Here is a 26,068-nt window from a genome sequence, read left to right on the forward strand (position 1 = left end):
TCTTGTTTGCTTTATGGTACTTTTCAAGTTTTTTTTTTTTTTCCTATTGGTTTGTTTTGTGATTTGATTTTTGTTCAACTTTTGAAGTAGCCATTAGTGGGAAGGTTAGTCTGAATCACCTAGCCTGCTGTTTTCAGAAGCAGAAACACCTGACTTTATGTTCTTCATATATGGTTTTACCATCCTGTTCCCTCTATTTGATTTTAGAGAGATTCCCTAGTTGCCCTATCCAATGTAGTAGCTCCTAACTGCATGTGACTGTTGAGCACTTAAAATGTAGCCAGTTTGAACTGAGATGTGTTGTGAATGTAAAATATATACCAGATTTCTAAGACTTACTACAAATAAAACAATTTAAAAGATTTTAAGTTTTATAATTGCATATTAAAATAGTATTTTAGCTATATTAGGTTAAATAAAAATATTATTAAAATTAATTTCCCTTGTTTTTACTTTTTTAATGTAATTTAAAAAAATTTTTAATTACATATGTGGCTTGTGTGTGTGATTTGCATTATGTTTGTGTTGGATGGTGTTTGCTATGTAATAAGGTAGTTAGAACACAAGATCTGTGGTCTGGATTTGATTCTTGCCTATACTATTTACTAGCAGTGTAATCTTGGGCTACTTTTTGAACTTCTTGCTTTAATTTTCTCTTCTATAAAATGAGAATAATAGTAATATCCATTTCAAAGATATATTGTGAGGGGAAGATAAAAGACGTAAAGCTGTCAGCACAATCGATAACTTTAAGTGTTGATTAAAATTTAGCCACTATTTATGTTTTTGTTATCCTTGTTGCTGTTATTATAGTATCAGATTTTATACTTCAGTGGGTTTTTTCTTTCTCTCCCTCAAAATTTTCCACATTACTCATAGTAATAGAGTTCTTAGCTGGATACTGTAATTTGACTGGGGACAGACATATGTACAAATTACATAAGTGAGGAAGATGTCACAAACAAATGCTCATTAAGCTTGGCTGTAGAAAATTTTTAATGCTTCTCCAAGATAATATTACCTAAAATATTTCTGTAGACTGGTAACTATATAACCAAGCTTTATAATTATGGTCCAGAAAGGAGTCACATAGCCAGGAAATGGTGGTGTGTTGGAAACAGTATTGTTCTGGGACTTGAGGCCTGGGCTGTAGTCCAAATTCTGCCACTGTGTTTGTCTAGACTCCAGTTTCCTTATTGTAAAATTGTGAGGTTGTATTAGATGCTCACTTATGCCCCCTTTAAGGTTATATAATTTTAACATATTAATACCTACATTTCACATATTTTGAATCTACAGTTTAATTATCCTTAGGTTTTTCAGCTCATATTAGAATGGTAAGAGACTGAAGATAAGGTTACAGGAAGTATAAAGTCATGGTAAGATAGAGGCACAATTTTTTCACCCAGAAAAATCTTACAAGATGCTTTAGGTTGTAACTGAACTATTTTTTTTTCTAGAATTGACTTTAATTTTACTACAGTAAAATGGAAACTTTAGATTGTATTATATTAAGATACTATATAGATAGACATTATTATTATAGTTTAGTGGAAAGATTGCTGGCCCTATCGGAATACCTGGGTTTTAACCCCAGTTTTGCCACTAGATAACTTAAGTAAATCCTAAACGGTTTTTTTCATTTGCTTTTTCCATATGTAATAATTTGGACTGTAATAATGTAACACCTCACTCAGAGTATGCACTTGAAAAATTAATTCTTACTTACTGGTCTGTCTACTGTATAGGATTTGCATTAATATTGTGAAAACACTTTAGGGGAAAATAATTTAAAATATATGAATAGACATATAACTTTTCTTACTTTGATTATTTTTGCAAATTTGTTCTATTTAATCTTAAAGGGATTGTTTCTTTGTTTTCAAAGTATAGACCATTGAGAAAGAGGGAAAGCTCCCCAGTATATTTTATGAAGCTAGCACAACCTTAAACCTGTTAAAGCAAATTTAAACCTAGTAAAGATAGTATAAATACACAAACTGTGTACATGCACACATGTATACACATACACACACACACACCTATGTGCTAAAGTTTCAAATAAAATACTAGCAAATGAATTCAGCATTGTATTTAAAAATTATATATATTGACTAGAAAGGCTTTATCCCAGGAATATAAAGATGACTCTACACTACAAAATCTGTACATAATTCATTATAGCAACATATTAGAGGTAAATTTATGACTAAGCCAGTAGGTATTTCTCAAAAAGAAGGAAAATCATTTGATAAAAATCTAACAACTTCATTCATAGGGAAGTGCAGAGTAAAGCAACAGTGAGATGACGTGCAGGACTGGCAGCATGTGAAGAAATAGGCAATCATACCTTGATGCTAGTGTGAAGTGTTACTGCTTTTTGGGAAAAAAACAACAATAGCTTCTGAAATAAAAATGCACATTATCATTTGAATATTCCTGTTTCTGGGAGTCTTTCCTACACAAAATAATATATTAATATTAGTGTATACTATAATGTTAATATATACTAATATAGTAAATTAGGACTTATATGCAGAGATATTTGTTTCATAGTTTGTAATAACTAAAAATTAGGAACAACATGAATGTTGATCACCGAAGGAGTGACTGAGTAAATTATTCTACACTTACACCGTGGAATATAGTGTAACCATTGAGCAGGAGGGATAATATTGTTGAGTATGGAATGGCAAATTATAGATTACTGTGTATAATGTAATCCATTTTTTTAATAAACAGGGAGAAGGCTTATATATGTTAAATGTGTGCATGAGCCGTGAGAAATGTGTGGGAGTATTGGGTTAAGAGGGGGTGGGATAGGTGAAGTGAGAATATCATTTTTATTTCATATGCTTCTGTAGTGTTTGATTTATTGTGAAGAGCATTTATCTTTGTATAACCACATTTAATGAAGGAAAAATGCTAAATAAATTCAAAGTATGAGCATGTGGGTTCCAAAGATGCTGCATTTGGCCAGCCAGAGACATGGAAAATGTAAAAGTATTATGCTACACCTTCTATTGTGGAGATATTTGTTATAATTTCCATCCACAACTATTATAACATTACTTCTGAAAAGAAAGATATCTTATACTAAGAAATGGTGGCATTAATGATTTTTTTCTTTTATAGCAACTCCGATCCAATATCCGAGAAATTGAGAAACTTTGTTTGAAAGTCCGAAAGGATGACCTAGTACTTCTGAAGAGAATGATAGATCCTGTTAAAGAAGAAGCATCAGCAGCAACAGCAGAATTTCTCCAACTCCATTTGGAATCTGTAGAAGAACTTAAGAAGCAATTTAATGATGAAGAAACTTTGCTACAGCCTCCTTTGACCAGATCCATGACTGTTGGTGGTAATGTATTGTACTAAGTCTTATTCTCAGTCACAGTAGTGCAGTTAATTAAAGATCACCTCCTTGAGTAGATACTGAATTATCTATAGGTCTTCAAAGACCATTCACTATCCCAATATGCTGAATCCTTGGACCCTGATCAGTGTTCCTGGAAATGTGTACCCTGGATATTTTGCAGAATAAAAAATTTGAGGCTATGCTTATGGAGTGGGACTTCAGGGAAAGTACCCATTTGTTTATTTATTGAAGAGAAATTTAAATATATTTCCTAAGGATAATGTCATTCTTGTCTGCAAAGTACTCTTTACTCCTTTCCAGGTGCAGGGGTGACCTCTTCAGGCATGCTTTTTTTTCTTAAGCATTCTGATTTTCAGAGGGGATGTTAGATCTATCTTTCAGCCAAGTTCTCTGAATAACTGACAACATTAAGTAATCTACAATGGGAGTTAAGCCATCATCTTCTGTGAAGTGATACTCTAAGAAACAGCCCTGTGAAATTTGTCATTACATCTCTTCTAAGGATGTAATTGATAATTGCTGATCACATTATAATAATGTCTTTAATTCTGAAAATATTCTTGGCTTAATACATAGTAGTACTTCAAAGTAGTTGGTCTTTTTTTTTTTTAATCTTTTGGGTATTCAGTGGAATAACTGATAAGGTTTTCCTACTTAAATTGTTTACTAGAAAGCTTAGAGCCAAAATTTTTAGCCACCAAAAGTCAGATTTTTAAACCTATCCTAGCTTTGTTTTATAACTACTGCCCTTGTTTTCTTTTTGTTTTAGTGTTTCTCTTTTGTTAGTAACTTGTCTCATCTTGTTACATTTTATAAATTATTCTAAGCTACCTTTAATCCTTACGGAAAAGGTGGAGTATAAGTAAGTTACAAATTAGAATAGAATCTTAGAGATGTTACAAAAAGTGGGCAAAGAGCATGAACAGACACTTCTCAAAAGAAGACATTTATGCAGCCAAAAAACACATGAAAAAATGCTCACCATCACTGGCCATCAGAGAAATGCAAATCAAAACCACAGTGAGATACCATCTCACACCAGTTAGAATGGCGATCATTAAAAAGTCAGCAAACAACAGGTGCTGGAGAGGATGTGGAGAAATAGGAACACTTTTACACTGTTGGTGGGACTGTAAACTAGTTCAACCATTGTAGAAGTCAGTGTGGCGATTCCTCAAGGATCTAGAACTAGAAATATCATTTGACCCAGCCATCCCATTACTGGGTATATACCCAAAGGACTATAAATCATGCTGCTATAAAGACACATGCACACGTATGTTTATTGTGGCAGTATTCACAATAGCAAAGACTTGGAACCAACCCAAATGTCCAACAATGATCGACTGGATTAAGAAAATGTGGCACATATACACCATGGAATACTATGCAGCCATAAAAAATGATGAGTTCATGTCCTTTGTAGGGACATGGATGAAACTGGAAATCATCATTCTCAGTAAACTATCGCAAGGACAAAAATCCAAACACTGCATGTTCTCACTCATAGGTGGGAATTGAACAATGAGAACACATGGACACAGGAAGGGGAACATCACACTTGGGACTGTTGTGGGGTGGGGGGAGGGGGGAGGGATAGCATTAGGAGATATACCTAATGCTAAATGACGAGTTAATGGGTGCAGCACACCAGCATGGCACATGTATACATATGTAACTAACCTGCACATTGTGCACATGTACCCTAAAACTTAAAGTATAATAACAATAAAATAAAAATAAGAATAAAAATAAAAAAAGAAATGTTACATCTGCCCATTTTTTCTTTTTTTATTTACTCAGGGCACTCCTGCATCACTATCTCCAAAGCCAGATTATTTTTAATTTTATATTTTCAGTGCTAATGATCCAGTAATTTATAGAGAGATTTAAAAAAGCTTTTGGAAGAAACATTTAGGCCACTAGTCAGAGTTTCTGGGTAATCTTGCTTTTGTTGTAGCCTTAGTACCTAGCACAATGCTTGGCACATAATGGACCTAAATGTTTTATAAACATAAATACATAAATATCTTTTTAGAGACAATTTTGTAATTTCACATGCGCTGTAATCACCTCACTCTGTGGATAACCAGTACTGTAAATGTTTTTGAGAGAAGGAGATGCTAGCACTCAATCCTTGGTTGAAAAGTATTTGGGAAGAATGCTTTTTGATAGTTTGTAATTACCGTTTCATTATTCTGTTCATCTATAGTTATTGCTGCCATATTGGTGAGGTTGAAGGCTGTTTTTATCACTTAGTGCAAACTGATGCTTTATGTGCACATGTGGAGTAACTGGGTTTTATAGTTCCATGTGATTAAGGGCTCATCTTATGTACCCAGACATTGTGATAGTTGTGATGGTAATAATAACTGTGAAGATAACCTGAATTTTCTGGAAAGAGTAACTAACATCAGTCTCTTTGCTACTTAGCTTTGAATTGCCTATCTCTAGCAATTCCCCTATCAAACAAAAATTTGGAGTTCTATCTGAGAGTTTTCTCACAGTATTTGAATATCCTAGTACTTGCTTTAATTTGCATTTTATTATTGCATTATTTGTGTTACTACCAGTAGAACTGTTTGGGATCAACAACTTTGGGCTTATATGTCATCAGAGAAATTGGGTGATTATTATTAATAGAAAAAGGCAGTTTACCCAGTTTGCTGGCAATTAACTTTCTCCATAGTAAGCTGATTGGTATATTAAAAAAAAGTTCGGCAGATTTTGAAGAAGTATGTGCATAAAGGAAATGAAAAAATTGGAGCAGAGCTGGAGAACGAGGGAGAAGAAATAGCAGGTGAAATTCACTTCCCAATTCTCTTGATTCTCAAACTTCTCAATTCACCAAATGGGCTATTAAAGACCTAATTACTAGGAGAAAACTAAAAAATTAAATCTCTATAACTAGTATTGATTTGGTTGAGACAGTCATTCTATTAATAAAATCAATACCTAGGTTATACCTAAAATAGTGTATAGAATTTCAAATTTAATAGTCTGCTTGTCATAGTGTGCTTTCACTATTAATCCACTGCCAACATAAAGCAATTAAAAAACTACTGTCTCACCAAGTGCCTGAGTATTTCGCCAAGTGTGAGAGTTTCTGCTATATTGCCTCAAGTCCAGAAATATTATTAATAAATAAGAGAATGGAAAAGGAAATGAATAATGAAAGCAAGTAACTAATTTACATAAGACTTTAATAGTGGGGTAGGAATTGAGTTTGCTCCATATTTGGTCTTCTTCTAGCTGTAGACTGTTTTTGTCATTCTACATGTTTTTATTCTATGCTCTCCAGTTTTTCCTTATTTTTGCTTTAGATACTTATTATAGTAGCAACAGCCTATATGGAAAATCTGTTTTATTGCATAGAAGTTAAGTGCCTTAAAATACTTTTTACTTTACAAATTCAATCTGATTCTAAATAAATTGGTTGGAAACATCAGCAGAGATTCAGAAGCAATGTTGCCACATTTCCATGAGTAAGATCAAAAATACAAAAATAGTTTTTCATTTACAGATAGAAATAACAAGTAGAATAGGATGTTTTATATTCTCTGGAGAATGAAAGAAGCTTATTAAGTTTAGGGAGAAGCTGTGATGATTTTGCTGTTTCTTTTGTCCAGATTCCGAGAGTTCCTAAAGCAAATCTTCTCTGCCAATCTTCTTGATCTGAGAAACTCCCTTCTGTCTCACTTGTGTGTCTGGTTTCATTTTTAGCATACTGCTTTCCACCAAGTGAAGTGAGGAGCCTCCAAATCTGATTTGTATTTAGAAAGGTGATTCAAGTCATACAGAGTGAATCAGTGCTTCTCTCCATTTCTGTCTTTCTTTACTCTCAGGACACACACTTCAGTAACGCAAAAGGAACAGAATCTTATTACATTTTAAACAAATATTCACAAAAGAAAAGAATATAATCTTAAAACTGCTGGGAACTTCAGACCAGCGTATTGAATTTGATGAAATTTAGATTTTTATCACAGGTATATACATGTACTGAATAGTTTTATGAAACATGTAGATGGTTTGTATTATATGATTCAGAAGATGTATTTTCTATTGGTTTTAATTTTTTTTTAAGTCTTCATTTGCAGCTAAGTTAAGCCATGCTTAGAAGTAATTTTATTTTGATAGATAGGCTTATGTAGATGATCAGTAAATTATTTTCACTATTTTTAAACTATCAGAACTGGAAAACATTTCAGCAATGCTTTTGAATTAATTTAGATTTATAATAAAACTTTTTCTTATGTGGTGAAGGTTAGTGGAAATTTTTTATATACTATAATTCTTGGTAAAATCATTGCTGTTCATAAAGTATGGAGAAAGAGGGAGAGAATACTTGGATATATATAAAAGGGAAAAGTCTTATGTTATTTTGTTTATTTCTCACTTCAACTAAACCAACAATAAGGTTTTAAAACCAATCCTGGGGTTTAAAAAACAGTGGTGAGTGATAGGTCCTATGTTCTACTTGCCCTTTATGCTTCTGGTTTGTGTGTGGGTGGGAGTACCTGAGATGATTATGTTACATGAAACAGTTGCAATTTTTTACTTCTGTAGGCAGATCTAAAGTTCTTCAGCTTTCTTTCCTGAAACTATAATCTATCTCAGCGTTTTGCCTTATCATGTCCATAGCAGTTCGTAAAAGTTCAAAGGATCATCACTGAGGTAGTGATTTTAAATGCAAGCTGGAATAAATGAATTACGGAAGTTGTAGAAATGAAAAGATTTGCTTTAATTGATAGTCATGACTTGAATTGATTAGCGAGGTTTAGAGTTTTAAGTTTACATCAGGGTTTTTTATGGAAGAGCACAGACCTCTTTGTTCTAAGACTCTGTTTGAACTAAGATGCATACGTAGTTTGGTTTCAAGTGAGACGTAAATGACTTAAACATTTTTATTCTTTACTGAGGGAAATCTTTTATGTTTGTTTAAAATGTCAAACATTTCCCACACATTATTTTTTTAGATTAAGTATTAATATATAATAATCTGTCCTCATTTCATTGCATACCCTCGCAAACTTCATTTGAATCCTCTTTGATAGTACATAAATTATGGCTTTAAAAAATATTTTGAGTTGTCATGGTTATAAAGTTCTCCTTTATATTTGATCTGTTAATAATAATGAAGTTATCTTTATTCATCATAAAGAAGTGTAAATACCTGGAAATATTAAGTAGAAGAAAGATCATAGAGTAATTCATTTATCTTGGTTGATGTGAAAATGAGTGTCTTTATGGCAATAATGTAAAGCATAGAGTAACTATTTTAAGCATTTGTAAAAATCATTTAGAGCTTTTAAAATGTTGGCTATTTGCCATACTGTTTTAATGTAAAACTTACTCTGTATCGCCTGCCTTTGCTCTTCCTTTAAGTTAAATAAATATATTCAGATAAGATTAAAAACATTCTCAGTCCTGATAAATCTACAAATTACTTTTTAGTCCATTGACTGTGGCCTTCCTAAACAATTGAAACATTTTTCCTAGAGAGGTAAAGCATTCATAGGCTTTAAAGGTAAAATAGTAATGCAGTTTTATAAAATACTATTTCAGTTATAGGTTTGGCTGAAAGGGGCATTGAGAGAACATGAACTTAGAGTTATAATTGCTTACTTTTAGGAGTAGATCAGATGCCACATGTCATCATGGCATTTCTCTGCTTATAACCCTTCAACAGCTCTCTTTGGTGTGCCAGATAAAGTCCAAAGTCTTTAACTGGTCTGCAAGGCCCCTCCTGACCATCTGTAGGCTTATACTTGTAACTTGTCTTTTACTTCTTGCTTTGTACCATCAAACCGCTGATTTACATAGCTATATTGTTTATTCCTTGAGGGCCTTTGTTCATACTGGTTTTTCTGCCTAGAATATGTATTCCTCTCTTCTTTGCCTAGTAACCTCAAGTTTTCTAGAAAGGCTTCCCATGAGTTGCATACCATATCAAACTGGATCAGATGCCACCCACAGCTCGGAAGTCTCTTAAAATACTTATGTATATATTTCTGATTCTAGATAGATACCAATGCAGTCTCCTATTGTTTTATAATTTCTTTTTGTATGTCTGGCTCTTCTAAAATACAAATTCCTTGAGAGAATGTACTCTGTGTTAATTACTTTTTATCTCTGGCACCCTAACACAATACTCACTGGGTGCTCAGAAAATGTAAGTGGTAGGTGTTTTGAGCTTGAAGTGAAGGGGAGATAGTAGAACTTCAGATCTTTTGTTTCCATTTCTACTGTAACTATCCTACAGCAGATCACCATCATGTTACACTGGATATATTGGAAAGCCTTCAGACTGTTTTTTTGTTTTTGTTTTTGTGTTATTGTTTTTTTTTTTTTTTGAGACAGAGTCTCGCTCTGTTGCCTAGGCTGGAGTCAGTGGAGTGATCTTGGCTCACTGCAACCTCTGCCTCCCAGGTTCTAGTAATTCTCCTGCCTCAGCCTCCTGAGTAGCTGGGATTACAGGTGCGTGCCACCATGCCGGCTAATTTTTTGTGTTTTAGTAGAGATGGAGTTTCGCCGTGTTGCCCAGGCTGGTCTCGAACTCCTGAGCTCAGGTGGTTTTTTTACTCTCTAATTTTGTCACCTTCCAACTGCATCCTTAATGTGTTTCTTACACGGTGGCTATAGTTTTCTCTGTAAATCTAAAATCTGATTATGGCACCTTCCCAGTAGTCTCCGGCTATTTTTAATAGTAACGTATTGATCTTTTGTGAAAAGCAAAACTGTTTAACATAGTTTACAAATGCCGTGAATAATCTCAAAGTAGATTTCCAGCCTTAGACTTTGCTTTTCTCGTTATCACAGTCAGCTCTACTGAACATTTTTCAGTCCCTAAGCGTATGCACGTACTGTTCTCTCTGACCTGAATACTCTTTGCTTCTCCTTCCACCCCTGCACCAGTTCACCTGTGTAGTAATTTCTGTTCATCCTCAGGCTTCAGCTTCAGAGCCTTCTCTGACCACTCTCCCTTCCACAAGTCTAGGTTAAATATCTCTCATCTGTGCCCATGTAGCACTCTATACTTACCAGTATTACAGTTCTTATTAGACTATACGGACTGAACTTGACTATTAATATGTCTGTATCACACATTTTATGGTAAGATCTGTTAATAATAGCAGCAGCAGTAACTAATTTATTGAGCACTTGTACTTTATATATAACCCAGGTACTGTGCAAAGTAAATATCACCTTATTTTACAAATGAGAAAAACCAGCCAAAGAGATGAAATACCCAAGACAAACAGTTTATAAATAGCCAAATCAGAATTCTAACCCAAGTCTTTCTGACTAGGCCCAGGCTCCTAACCACTACACTATGTTGTCTCCTCCGAACTGTTTTTATGGTTTGCCATTGTGTCTGCAGCACCTCAGCACACTGATCAGCAGGTAGTAGGCATTTAATAAATGTCAACTCAATGAATGAATGATTGGTAAAACCAATATGAGGAAATAAAGACTTGAAGGTAGATTTTAAAGTATGAATTAATTCATCATCATAGCGGTGTTTAATGGGGAAAGTCCTACTGGGTTGACAACTTTTTAAAACTCAAAAGAAGTAGAAGCAATGGAGGCATGGGCCAGAAGATTGAGGAGAAGAGTAGTGACAAAAAAGACACATATGGTAATGTTTGGTGACAATCTTATTATTACCAATAGTGACTGATTATCATTAATAAAAATATATTACTTCCCTGCTTTCAACACCTTGTGTATCTGGTATTTACATTGAAATAGCCAAATAGAAGTTTAAGGATGAAAAATATTAAACCTATTTATATAGGTACGTCTCCTTGGAACATTGGCCAAGTAGAATAGTTTTCTTTTGGTGCTTCTTCCCCATTTAGCCCTAGTTATTCAGATTGGATAGATAGTATTTGTAGCCATTTTTTAGATGACTGTGTAGATTAAAAAAATATGTGTATAAGCTTGGTGTCATGGCTTATGCCTGTAATTCTAGCATTTTGGGAAGCTGAGACAGGAGGATCAGTTGAGGCCGGGAATTCAAGACCAGCCTGGGCAACATAGCAAGACTGTGTGTCAATTAAAAACAAAAAGAAAAATTTTAGAAAAAAAAATGTGTTAACTAATCTGGGGAACAAGCTACCCTATGGATAAATCTTTTTTTTTTTTTTTTTTGAGGCAGGATCTTGCTCTGTCACCTAGGCTGGAGTGCAGCGGCGTGATCACTGCTCACTGCAACCTCGACCTCCCAGGCTGAAGTGATCCCCCCACCTCAGCCTCCCAAGTAGCTGGGACTACAGGTGTGTGCCACTACACCTGGCTGACTTTTTAATTTCTTTGTAGAGATGAGGTCTCACTCTGTTGCCCAGACGGGTCTTGAACTCCTGGGCCCAGGCAGTCCTCCCGCCTCAGCCTGCCAAAGTGCTGAGATTATAGGTGTGAGCCACTGCACCCAGCCAAACAATTCTATTTTTGTAGAATAATCAATTTCCTTTTAGCCTAAATTTAATTAGACACCATTTAACGTGGCATTTGTTTTATGAAATCAATTTATGCTATCTCTTTTCTAACAAAGCAAATAAACTCTAAACATGGGGTTATTATGTTCATCCAGGAGCATTTCATACTACTGAAGCTGAAGCTAGTTCTCAGAGTTTGACTCAGATATATGCCTTACCTGAAATTCCTCAAGATCAAAATGCTGCAGAATCGTGGGAAACCTTAGAAGCGGTATGTTAAAAAATATTTTCTTTTTGGTAGTTGTGAGGCATGAAAGTAACTTCCTCTCCCTTTCTTTTAAAGGACTTAATTGAACTTAGCCAACTGGTCACTGACTTCTCTCTCCTAGTGAATGTAAGTATATAACTGTTTTGGATGCAGAATTGTTGGATTATTAGAATGAGAAGCTTTTATAATCACTAGGCTTTTAATTAGAATTTTAATAGGACTTATAATTTTTAAGACTGGTATTAAGCCATAGATAGAAGTTTAACTGTTCTCAAATTCCAGATTAATTCAAGAAACTTTTATTAAGCACTTGTTATATACAAGCACTGTGTTAGATGCTTAACATTGAGAGTGTGGTCAGGTTGGATATAGAAATAAATGAAGCCCATTTTCTGCCTTTGAAGATTCTTGTTTTTTGTGTTTTTTTTTTTTTTGAGACGGAGTCTCACTCTTGTCGCCCAGGCTGGAATGCAGTGGCACAGTCTTGGCTCACTGCAACCTCCGCCTTCCAGATTCAAGCGATTTGCCTGCCTCAGCCTCCTGAGTAGCTGGGATTACAGGCACGTGCCACCATGCCCAGCTAGTTTTTGTATTTTTAGTGAAGACGGGGTTTCACCATGTTGGTCAGGCTGGTCTCAAATTCCTGACCTCATGATCCACCCATCTCAGCCTCCCAAAGTTCTGGGATTACAGGCATGAGCCACCACGCCCTGCCGCCTTTGAGCCTTCTACAGTGAGTGGAGATAGGCCTGGACCCCAGAAACTGAGCTTTCAAGCATGATGGCTAAATGCAAAAGCAAGAATGAAGAGAGGTATTATCAGCTCCAAGGAAAAGCATTTAATTCCAAAGGAAGGAGGCAGGAGTCATAAGGTAGAAGCATTAAGGATAGCTTCACACAGGTAGACAGTATTTGTATGAGCCTTGAAAAATGAGTAAATATCCACAGGGGGAAGTTATGGAGTATATTTGAGAAGCTGAACAAAGACATGGAGTAGAGAAGTATATGGCCTGTTCCAGATTGACAAGTACTGCAGTATAACCAAAGCATAAGGTACCATGGGCAAGCAAGGAGGGTGAGGGCCAGATTGTGATGGCTTTGAATGCCATGCTAAAGAATTTGAACTTTACTTTGTGGGCATTAGAAAGCCTAATACTGATTCTTGAGCAGGTTAGAGTCATGCAATTCAGTCTGTGCTTCAGAAAGATCACTGTTGGCTTTGTGAATAATGGCCTAAGAGAGGAGGAGGTCATGGAAAGGAAGACTGGTTAGGAATCAATTGCAGGAGTTCACCTGGAGCAATGGCAATACCAGTGTAAAGGTAAAGGACAGCTGAGAGATATTTCTGGGGGACTTAGCAGAAATTGGAGGAAGATGGAGTCAAAGATAAGGAACATTGTCTTTATTCTGCATAATTGGGTGTCAGTGATACTGTTAACATAGATTAGGAAGCACAAAGTCAATTTGGTGGGAAAGATAGGTTTTCCACCATTTTTCTAAATTGTTCTTTTTGTCTTTCTCAGGAGTTATGGGAAAGTAGGATGTATGAATGCGTGTGTATGTATATTTATGTATGTGTGTCCACACAGGCATACCTGTTTCTGCTTGCAGTTCTGTCTAGGTTTAGTTCTTTGTTTCTGATCTAACCATGATTTTGGGGTTATCTTTGAGTTATGGTTTCCCTGAGATCTAATTTTAAATGAGAAGTTCCTAGATCACACAATTAGAATTGGAATGAGAAAGGACTCAAGAGGCCAACTAATCTAATCCCTCTACTCTTGCCCCAATTTCTAAAATAAATGGTCTTTTAGCCTCTTTTGGAACTATTACAGCACAAGGATATTGATACTTAAACTATTGCATTTGGAGGGTCTAACTCTTAGAAGGGTTAGAGTTAAAAGTGTCTGCCCTATAATAACTTCTTTTTGGCATTTTTGGCCTCTAAAGCTACATACTGAACAAATTTTGCCTTCTTTCCATATGAAAGTCTTTCAAGGTTTTGAAACCATCATCTTTCCTCACTCTATCCCACCCCACCATATTTTCTTCTCTTCAGAACCCTTGCTTCTTTTGCATTCCTTCTACAATATAATTTCTAGGCTTCTCAATACTGGCTTCTTACTATGCTTATGTTCCATATTCTGAATATTTTCTTGAAATATGTTACCTACAATTGAATGCAGTAAATTGTTTGAATTGCTTCTGGATGCCTCTAACTTAGAAGAAGCAAAATATTTGAAGTTTCTGGATTAGGTATCTGTACAATATTAATATACTTGCAAACAGAAGGAAATAATAGAACAAGAATCCCAAAATATCTGTTGTTTCAGAATCAACATTTATTCAACTATTGTAAACTAATAATCTCTGAATCCAGTGCAGTTTGTAAAACCTATACATGTATGGTTACACAAATATATACACTTGCCAAAAGTCATTGGTCTGTACACATAAAATGTGTTTTAATGTATGTAAATTATACCTCAATAAAGCTGATTTTAAAAAACAAACTACACATGTACAAAGTTCTTACTCAATACAAACACATTTCTTTTCTACTGGGATAGGCACATAAAAGAAATATTAAAGGTTTGTGACCATAAGATAGTTACATGTTTGATTATATTATGTAAGCAGCTCATAACCTCTAATCTAACGGAGATTTGTGTAGGAAAACTCTGGCTGTAGCCACAGCTCTATACAAATGTCCTGTTTGTAATAATCTGTTTAAGTACATGAGACAGAATGCTAATAAGCAAAAGCTCAAAGGAGAACCCCTGATTATTATTCCCAGGGTGACTAAGTTCTCATGACCACATGGCCAAGGATTCACAGAAGCTCTATTTAGGCACAGAATGACCTGGGAACATAACCAGAGTGACCACATCCTCTCATTATCATCACATGGACATGATAGCGTCTAGACAAATTAACCATGTATTTAAGGAACACTTTCTATCTGCGTAGCACTGTGCTAAGCTTAATGAGGAATAGAAAAAAGCATTTAAAAAAACTTACAAGATAGTAGTAGTGGTTGCACAATATTGTAAAGTTACTTATTGCCACTAAATTGTACACTTCAAAATGGTTAAAATGGTAAATTTATGTTATATTTATTTTACCACTATAAAAAGAACTTACAAAGCCATTGACAGATCAAGGTATAGTACAATAAATGTTAATAAATTAATATCTACTAGGTACCCTGCTCTATTTTTCTTCAGCCTTTGTTGTTCAAGTGCCCTCTTCTCTTCCTATAACTTTGTAACTAGCCCTATTTCTAGTCAAGGAGAATTTAAAGAACCCTGGGCCAGTAGTTCAGTAACAACTCACCCTTGCTGCTAGTCTGTTTTGACTCCTGCCTTTTGCCTTATTCCCTGTAGTTTTTGTAATCCAGTTTTACTCTGGAAACATAAAAACTGGTTGCAATGGATTAGATCAGATTCCTTCATTTATTACCTATGTGACCTTCAGGATGTTATTTGACAACAATGAGCTTTATAACACTGATGGGAGGACTAAATGAGGTAATGTGTATTATTAAGTACTTCCCATTCTCTTCCCTTCCACTGACCCCAACTGCATTCCCACTTTTGTCCTTCCTTTATTTTCGTTCCTTGTTTGGCTCCTTGCAAAAATTCTACTTTTTCCACCACTATTATCCTTAGGCATTTTAGTACTGGAATTCCTTCAGTCCCTTTCCAACTGCTGAATCCTCTGTTAGCAACATCCTACTTATCTACTCTGCTTATTGCTTACTCGAGGCCAATATAATCACTTATTTTGCCTATATATCATAGTATTTATAAGTTTGTTTCTGGGCCTTTTTGTGTATATGATTGCATATGATTAAGGAGTATATAGAATATATCATAGGAGTTTAGAACCAGAATAGCTCAATGTGAACAGGATTGGTCAAGATCTAAGATTAGAACTTGGCCTTGAAGGCTGGCTGGAATTTAGAGAGGAATAAATGGACGTACCTGGAGTTTTGGTATTACCCTCTTAAATAAACTCATAGCTTTCCAAGAACCTTAAACTTTACAACTACTATCAGAACTCTCTATGGAAGACCACTGTTAATGATATAAATGGATTTGGGGGTTAATTTTTGAATGTATTATTATTGCTTGACATAGAGGATGCTAGGCCTACAAGTGTCCCCAACAGGCATTCAAGAACAAAACAATTCATTGGTTTTGAATTTATATTCCCAAATTGCATTCTGCTTGACAAGTATAATAAATCACAGTTTATACAGAAACTTAGGTACTCCTATAGCTGTTCGTCAAGATTTGTTATGTTCAGGCCAATAGGGGGACTTAATTCAATGTTCTTTAAAATGAAATCCGTAGACATATTCTTAGAGTCATTTGAGAATTTTCTTTTTCTGTAAAAGGAGGTCAGTATATTACTCTAGCTTGAGAAACACTGCAGTGTAATGAGCTAAACACTTAAATATGGTTTAGCTCATTGTTAAAGGAATGCTGAGAACATATATGGGGTGCCAAACTATAAAATGGCAGGTATGGAATTTGAAGATTGTCAAATGTGGGAGGCCTAAGCAGATGAAAATAAACATGAGCAAATCAGAAGCAAAACCTCAGGGGAGATTGATAGATAGAGGTTAGGAGGCTCCTGCACCACCATTAATGTTTAGAGCTTGATTTCACAGGCTGGGGCAGGGTTGTATATATATCTTTTGGTCCCACAAAAAGAGCCAAGGACATAGTGGACAGGTAGTGACCCAATTCAGCTCTGTATGGAGTCTGGGTTGGCATTCTGCTGATGGTAATTGACAACTCTGTGACAATAGTCTGCTGCCTAACTGTAACCTTTGTGGGGGTCAGTGAGTCCTCCTTACTCAAGAAGCAGAATTTGAAGATATGGGCAAAGTTTGAAGTTGCAAACCAAGCAAAATACGGACAAGAGAAAGGCAGACGTGCACAATCGAGGGGTGATTATTGATCCCAGGATAGGGGCTGTCTGCCCTCTGCCTTATTCCCACACCCCAGCCCCATATCTTAGCATGCTTTCTGATGGCATGAATAAATACTTATAGATGTGGGCTACTCCCCAGAGTGGGATGGGCCTCATCAAATGCTGGTGATTGCAATGATGGGGAACTTTGTAGTTCAAATAATTAGTGATCTCAGGATTGGTTTTTTGCCTGTGGTTGCTTCTTCAGTTATTCCAAATGATTTTTATGAAAAAATATTTAAATTATTTTAAAATTTTGCTTTAATTTTTAAAAAGTTATAGAAGTACAATATCCAACCCTTTTTAAAGGAAGGAACATTAGAAAGTATTTCCCTGAGGCTTTACGATTACACTTGGGGTATAGAAATGGCAATAATCCTGGCAGGCTCCTCCCTCTTGCTGGAATTATTTTGGGGCTGAAGGAAGGGAGACACTATTTTTCGTCTACCTTTCAACTCATCAACATATGACGGCTGATGATAGAGTTTTAAGCCTGTGATTTATCTGCTAGCATAGACTGTTTCAGGCAAGAGTGGAAAGTGTTGGGGGTGTCCTAAATAGAAACAATGATAGGGTGTCAGAAATCTAGACAAGTTGTATATTATTAGTGCTGGAACTTTTTCTTCTATGGGTCAGAAAAAGAAAGCTCACGTAAATAAGTTTTGCTATTGAGGAAAATAAAAATTGAATGATTGAATGAATGCTAAAAGATACCTGAAGTTTTAGTGTCCTAGAATTTTCAAGCACCGAAAGACAAAGTTAAATATATTTTTTGATAGAAAGATGAGAGTTAACACTTCCTTGGGGAAATTAGGATTTCTCTATTTTTCCCCCCTCACACTTTGCAAACACATTTTATCCCCACTTCAACTCTATGAAGGTATAGGTATCATTATTCTTACTTGATAAATGAGAATACCAACACCTAGAGAGCTTGAGTAATTTGTCTAAGAGCACATAGTGGCATTTGCTGAGATTTGAACACAGATTATCTGACTAAAGGTGGTGCCCTTGATCTGAGCACATATAATAGTGGTTCTTAAAGTGTGAGAATTGTGGACTGGCAGCATCAGCATCACCTGGGAGCTTACTAGCTCAGGCTTCATCCCAGTCTGGATCAGAAACTCCGGGGATTAGGCCCAGCAATCTGTGTTTTAAGAAGCCTCCAGGTGGAAGACTGAGAACCATTGTTAAAGTTGTCTCTCACAGAGACATTCAAAGGAAAACTGTTAAGGGACTTTCTTAGGCATTGTGTTAGAGATGTCAAGATAGTGGTGGAGAATATTGGAATGAAGGGATACCACAATGGCGAAGATAGACATATTTTGTGTATGAGAAGGGAAGTAATACCAGTAATGCTAAGAGGAAACAAACATGGGAAAAAAGTAGCTGTGTGGTTTGGGCTTCATGTTTTCAAATGAAATAATGGTTGGAATTAGAAAAGTGTTATATGTGTCTGCCTCAATATAAATGAATAGGCCAATTATATAAGGGCAATCAAACACTTCAGGATTAAAGTTGAATTATTTCACCCTCATTGCAGGTGGCATCTATCTAGGATCAAAGAGAGATTCTCTTTTTTCTGCACATTAAAAAAACAAAACCAAAATAGTCTGTAAACTGTGATGGTTGATTATATGTTGGCTTATACATTTGTGATAGTTGGTTTATACATTTGCTAAATTTCATCATACTATACCGTTAAAAGCAGTACTTGTTATATGTAAATTCTATCTAAATAAAGTTGAATTAAAAATGGGAATGTGTTCCTACAGCAAGTAATGAGTTCATGTCACTGGAGGTATCTGAGCAGAGGTTCAGTAACCACTTGTCAGGAATGTTATAGTAGGGCTTCGCACATCAGAGAGGAGATTGACCTGATGACCTCAACATTCCTTCTACCCAGAGATTCCATGAGTCACAGTTGCTGTTGTGCCAGCACAGGTGTTGCCATTTTATGTAGAATGCTTTATTAATATATTTGATCTGAAACATTTTAAACTGTCATGATTTTAAAATGTATTAAGATATACAGGTGTAAAGCACAGAACAGTGATTTCATTCACTGTTCCCTACTGCATATTACAAATGGAAAGATCTCATAATAGATCAAACCGTATTGTAGTCTTGTTCCTGAAACATAACAATTTGTATTTATTGGACCAAGGGCATTTTACTCCTAAAGTAAATGTGCCTGATTTAAACTGAATCCTCGAAGAAGGTAAGTTAGGGAAGTATTTTGGGGTTTGATTTTGTTGGGTTTTTTTTTCCATCAAACCCAACATGACATGTAAATGCTTATTTGGATTTTTTTTTTCTGGAAAGTAGATTCATTTGGAGAATAATATGTTTGTATGTTTGAGTGAATTTTAGCTTGAGATGCTTTTTGCTGTAAAGTTGCCACCCTTTTATTACCTAATAATTAAGACCCCCCCCCCCTTTTTTTTATGAAAGTTAGTTTGTCCTTTCGACATGGCTTATCAGATGCTATTAATGAACCACTATTAAGACGGCAAGGCTGCAGTACCCAGGGCCCTGATTACAGGAATTAAAATAGTGTGTGTTGGCTCCCTGCTGCTCCCCAGCAGGACCGCTCACTCATAATTCCTTTGCATCTAGTCTCAGCAGGAGAAGATTGACAGCATTGCAGACCATGTCAACAGTGCTGCTGTGAATGTTGAAGAGGGAACCAAAAACTTAGGGAAGGTAAGATTCTGCTCCTGCTGACAAATCAATGGTACTCTGGCTCCCAGGAATCTCTAGTATTAACCCAATTGATCTGCTCTCTTCAATGTTGAGGGAACCAGCAATTAAGGAAATAAGGAAGAAATGACACATAGGTAGTGCAAGAAATCAATGTTGTAATATTCTACTCTAAGATTCATTCTATCAGGAGAGGAATTTCTTCAAAGAGAGAATAAACTGTAGCTCTGCTGTAAGGCATTTGGTGTTAACAGGGAATATTTGCAGAGGGTAAAAGTGTAAGTATGTGACAGCACACATGGAGTGGGACCATCTATTTTCCATAGGATGTTGCTTTTAACCCCAGGCACACAGCACTGAATAATCTCTGTGCAACATAAAAGCTTTGGGGGAAATCTGTGGCTGCCGAAACAGTTTAAATAAGCCAGCTAGATAGTTAGTGAATTGATTGTTTTGCAAGTAAAATCAATTTGTAGCAGTCCACTCTTTGTAGCTCAGCTCTCTAAGTTCTGAGATCTGGAGCAATTGCAGTACCTGTGGAATACTTTCTTTTCCCCCCTACAAGTACAGTCTCTAAGGTTAATTATGTACCAAGAGTTAAAGAGGCATTGCCAGGAGTAATGAGAGGAAAACGCACATCACCACAGGCAGATATTCTCAACTCAGTTTCTAAATTGAATTTTTTTTTTTTTTTACAGGCTGCAAAATACAAGCTGGCAGCTCTGCCTGTGGCAGGTGCACTCATCGGAGGAATGGTAGGGGGTCCTATTGGCCTCCTTGCAGGCTTCAAAGTGGCAGGAATTGCAGCTGCACTTGGTGGTGGGGTGTTGGGCTTCACAGGTGGAAAATTGATACAAAGAAAGAAACAGAAAATGATGGAGAAGCTCACTTCCAGCTGTCCAGATCTTCCCAGCCAAACTGACAAGAAATGCAGTTAAAAACCAAACTTCAGTATTATTGGTGCCAACATGTCTATCCTGAGGACCTTTGCTGCTGTTGGACACTCCGTCACCTTTTGGAACACAAGTATATCAAGATGGTGGCTACTGATGTTCAAGTGGGATTGAAATGTGATAAATGGATATATTTTGTTGTTTGCTGGGGTGTTCATGGAGATGTTAAGAGATTGAGGCCCTGGGCTGAGGGTATATAATGTATGTCAGGTAAAGTTTGAAGACTGCCAAGGAGCAGATTTTCTCCCTGGAAATGTGAAAACTGAACCTATAACTCTGATAAGGACTTGAGATGTGTAGAAACGTTGGGTTATGGAAGACTAGTTTCTTCCATAACCCTGAATTGGAGACCTTAATGCTAAGTATAGATTATTGAGGTTTGTTAGCGAGGAAAAGAGTAAGAGTTCAGAAGCCTTTGTTATCAGATAGCGAAATCAGGGCCTAGTGAGGAGCACAGGTGGGCTACATAATGGAGTCCATTGGCGAACCCTATTGCAATTTGGTCCAACTATATCTTCTGGTGAAGGAAATTAATGATGTAAGAAAATGCAAGAGGCTCAACTTCTCTTCCAAAAATCTTCTGGCTTCTGAACTCTTCCTCTGCCGCTCTTTAAATAAATAACACAGAATTTCAAGTGGTAGGAGACTTATTAAGCCAGTCACCAAGCTTGGTCTGTCAGCCTGTCTCCTAACACCTCAAAGATCTTGTGCCCTGTGCCGTCCCTCCCTTGTAATTATGAAAAGTTCTTTGGTTTCTGGGGTGAATTCTACCCATGTATAATGAGGAATTCTCTCATAACCTTTTTTGTCTTGTCTGTCATCTCTGTTCATCCCTTCCTATAACCTCTAGGTAAAAAGAAAAGAAAAAAAGAAATTTCCAGATATTTTCAACATTGTTAGAGTTTGGGCTAAAATGAGCAAGGAGAAAAAAACCACCAAGAACATTTCCTGGGGCATGTTCCAGTTTTGAGGGGTGATATATCTGCCAGATAGGGGGTATCTGACCCAGTCTTCTTTTCAGCTGGTCTCTGGGGGGAGCTGAGAACTCGCTTGCTACCTCACATCCTTTTCCCCAGACTTTTTATCTCCTGTGCATCCCTTTGCTTTCTATAGCTGGTGTTTCTTCCCCAAAATGGCGTTCCCACGCTTACCTTTCTCACATTCTAGACAATGATGGACAAAGACCCATGCAAGACTCAGACCCAGGGAAGGGTGTGGTGCTAATCTCAACACCTGACATTCACAGCAAGCATGGTCCAGCCCAACCGCATGTCTATCTCAAACTGCAGAAAGGCTTTAATATTGGAAAAAAAGAATTCAAGACTACAGGCAGCTCCCCTCTGTACCCCAACTCATTTAAAATAGGAGGAATCACTTTTTGCCTTACTTACGCTTTTTTCTGAGCACAGGGATGGGCACCTGCACCCCAGAAGGTGTGAGCTGTCTCTCTGCCAGGAGCTAAGGTTCATTAGGGGATTGGATGGTTTATCACTTCTTTCTTTCTGAGTTTACTTTTAGTAACTTTTATTGATGGCTACCTTTCATGTCCCTGTCTAAAGAGACTTTCTCTTTCATACGTCTTAAATCTCATCAATGAAATCCAGTGAAACAGCACCATTTCTTAGTATCATTAAATAACTAGAAGGTATCAAGTATTGCTCTCTGCTGCTTTATATCATTAACATATTAATAATACCAAGAAGGAAATACTTTGAATAAGTGTCAGATTCTGATCCAGTATTGGACACCTGTGATATTGGACACCTGTGAGGCTGGGATAATTACTTTTGAATTACACCTCTTCTCTAGTTTCTGGACCTTGCTCTGTCCCTTTAACACAGGGTGGTCAAACCTGAATGAGGATCAGAACTCACCCAGACACTTACTAAAGCAAGATTCCTAAACCTCAGTTCCAGGGGTAATTCTGACATCACCCATCCAGCATAGTCAGCTGAAATTATAAATCTAAGATACAGTTACATCAAGATTCTGCTGTGTCATTTAATTCTGAAACTCCCAGTATTCTGCCCTTCTTCATCACTGCATATTACCCCACTCTTCCATCCCAAATTGGCTATCCTTTCAGCCCACCAACTTAGCGGCAGCACTAGGGATTCATTATAAGGTAAGTCTGGTTTACATAAAGACCTGAAGGAGGCCTGTATTTGAAGCTCACACTTTGTATTGGTATCTCTCATTTTTACTGAGCCAGTGTGGAATACCACTGTATGTACTCATATAAGCCCTTGACTTTTACTGCTCATCAGGATTGGAATATTACTCTAGCAGTCTTCACACATAGGCAAGTTACAGTCCTTTTAAAAAGTATCTCATTTCCCTATAATGGAACCTAATAGCCAACTTTTTCATAGAAATTGCTAGAAGAGTTTGATCAACTATAAATGATGAAGTGTTTATAAGCATAGTCAGTGTGACACAGAAACCAATCTTAAAATTGAATTTAATGTTTTATCATATCAGATTAAATATTTTCTCCAATTCATGTCTTATTTTTACTGCAACAAGTTAGAAAGTGGGAACACTTTGATTAATGTCTTAAAATTTGTGGGCCCTCGTTTGGATAAAGGCAGCAATCCTAAGGACTTTTTTTTTTTTTTTAACATAATCTGAGAATTTCTCTGTAGAGCAGAGACTTTGAAACCTTTTGGCTGTAACCCACAGTAAAAAACGCATTTATATCAAACCTTAGAATATGCTTAATGAACAATACTTACCATTCTGATGCTTTTTATTGTTTCAGTTTTTAAAATATGCCAGTTGCAACCCACTAAATTGATATCTACCAATGGGTTGCAACCCTTAGCTTGAAAAAAACACCCTCACAGAGTTCTTGAATACCTTCTGTTTGCCAGGCACTTCACCAGGCATTTTACAAGTAAGGAAACTGGGCCTCAGAGAAAATAATTTGCAGAGGTTTACTCAACTACAAAGGGGTGAAGCCAGGAATGTTAACTAGGTCTGTTGAGCTACAAAAACTTTTTTTTTTTTTTTTTTTTTTTGAGACGGAGTCTCGCTCTTTCGCCCAGGCTGGACTGCAGTGGCGCTATATCTTGGCTCACTGCAAGCTCCACCTCCCGGGTTCATGCCATTCTCCTGCCTCAACCTCCCTAGTAGCTGGGACTACAGGCGCTCGCTACCACGCCTGGCTAATTTTTTTTTGTATTTTTAGTAGAGACGGGGTTTCACCGTATTAGCCAGGATGGTCTCAACCTCCTGACCTTGTGATCCACCCGCCTTGACCTCCCAAAGTGCTGGGATTACAGGCGTGAGCCACTGCGCCCGGCCTACAAAAACTTTTATGTCTCTCAGACTATACAGCCTCTATACAAAATTGAGATGGGGGTCGGGGGCAGGGGCTCATGCCTGCAATCCCAGCACTTTGGGAGGCAGAGGCCAGAGGATCACTTGAGCCCAGGAGTTTGAGAACAGCCTGGGCAACATAGACTCTGTCTGTATGAAAAAAATTAAGAATTAGCTGGGTGTGGCATAGCACACACCTGTGGTCCCAGCTACATGGGAAGCTGAAGTGGGAGGATCACTTGAACTCAGGAGCAGCCTTGGTGACAGAACAAGACCCTCTCTCAAAAAAATAAAAAAAGGTGGGTCATCCATTCTGCTTTACCAAACAGGCTTTGAAATGACACATTCCATTCATTTGCATCTTTTTAAAAAACTTCTGATTCCTTACTGAGTGTCCAGCAGCCTCAAAGTTTTTAATGGTAGCTGATGCAGACATAAACAGTGCTCAATTTGGCCCTTAAACTATAAAATCAAGAAAGAGTATTTCAATCCCATCCACCTGCCTGCAAGATTTCTTAATGTTCACTGGTTATAACCATTGTTTAAACAGTGCTTTTTGTGTAATTTAAAAATAAACTTTAATGCTTTTTAAAACAAATTTATCATAATTCATAGATCAAATGATTATCCTTTAAAATGATACCCTTGGGAAATCATGTATTTACTGTAGTGATGCTAGTATTAATATTACTTAGACCAATTTTGAAACTGTTCTTTCAGAATTGCCTTCAAAGACATTTTGCAGATCATCCCAGAAAAGGCGGTATGATGGTGCTGTGTAGAACTGACCAGAGTTCCTGGAGGATTTTGAGGTTATACTGAAACTGAGTGCTGTACAGGGAGAATTGCATGAGTCCAGAAACCTCCTTCTGTGGGCTGCCTGCCTTCCTGCCCTCCCTTAAGTGCTCTAAGATTTTTGTACAGGAGTAAGAATCAAATACTGGTAACATCAATCACAAGAAGTTGAGGAAACCTGTAATATAGCTAGATAATATAGAACATTTGTCTTCCATTAGAGTGCAGAAACCAAACCATGCTTTGTGTTAACCTTAAATATGAAAGGTGTTTCTCAGGGTCCCCTTTGTCCTTCGTTGCTGCCATATGAAATCTTACAAGGAAGGATGAGGAAAAGCCTGGGGGGAAGTTCTCCTCGGAAATGAGGTGGTTTTTTTTTTGTTATTAAGTAGAATGTGGCTGTGGTTCACAGGTACTTAACGAATGTTAGATAATGTTCTTAAGTAATCAGAGGCCTAATAAAAGGCAGGGGAGTTTCTCTTCTAGCGTAAATTAATATTAAAAGTTCAGGGGTATTTTTTGTTTTTAAATTAATACTTTATTGTTTTTAACAGGTGGTTCTCACAATTTACATTCATTAATTTGATGCCGTTTTACAAAGAAACTTCTTAGGTATTATAAACCATCAATGTAAAGGATCCACATGGTATGTATCCACATTGCTACTCTCAAATAGAAATAGGAGATAAGAAATACATCTGTGCAATATTAAATTGAAAAAAAAACCCATAAAAAGTGTCAGAGGCAAATAATTTGCTCTAGATCACAAAACTAGTTAGCACAAGAGCTAGGATTATAACCAGGGTCTAGAAAAAAAATTCTGAAGGTAATTTAACTGAGTGTTATGCCATATCAAGTTACCTGCTAAGGCTCATGGTCTTTTAGACTAGCTTTAACATTCCAAATCAGGCAGTAGCTACAATGGAAAGATAATTGGATGGGGAATCCTGAGATCAGAGTCCTAGTTTGGCTTTGTCTCTTGTAGCAAGATTTTTTAAATCAGGGGCAGCTGTCTTCTCCCATCCCAGCCATGAATCTTTCAACCTTAGTGGTCACCAACTTGACTCCATTCCTTATATCAAGCCTTGTCCTGTCAATTCTCCCTTAAATGTTAGTTGCATCCATTTCTAAATATATCCATGGCCATCACTCTAGTAAAAAGACTATTACCTCACACCCCACACTTGATCTTCCCCCAACTTTAAGTGGCTCAGTTCCTCATATCACTG

At 36.6% G+C, this 26,068-nt stretch overlaps 1 protein-coding gene across 3 annotated transcripts in view; it reads left to right on the plus strand.

Annotated features, from left to right (window-relative positions):
* The window catches only part of STX17 (syntaxin 17), a 65,013-nt gene extending 41,272 nt beyond the window's left edge, over window positions 1-23,741 (plus strand). For all 3 annotated transcript variants that reach the window (XM_004048348.5, XM_063696623.1, XM_063696622.1), the window contains exons 4-8: window positions 3,136-3,361; window positions 11,976-12,091; window positions 12,164-12,214; window positions 19,687-19,773; window positions 20,469-23,741. In XM_004048348.5, coding sequence (XP_004048396.2) covers window positions 3,136-3,361; window positions 11,976-12,091; window positions 12,164-12,214; window positions 19,687-19,773; window positions 20,469-20,708 — 720 coding nt within the window. In that variant the 3' untranslated portion in view covers window positions 20,709-23,741. The remainder of the gene's footprint in view (window positions 1-3,135; window positions 3,362-11,975; window positions 12,092-12,163; window positions 12,215-19,686; window positions 19,774-20,468) is intronic.
* The last annotated feature ends 2,327 nt before the right edge of the window (window positions 23,742-26,068 follow it).

This window comes from Gorilla gorilla, chromosome 13 (assembly GCF_029281585.2).
Source record: "Gorilla gorilla gorilla isolate KB3781 chromosome 13, NHGRI_mGorGor1-v2.1_pri, whole genome shotgun sequence".
Classification (NCBI taxonomy): domain Eukaryota; kingdom Metazoa; phylum Chordata; class Mammalia; order Primates; family Hominidae; genus Gorilla; species Gorilla gorilla.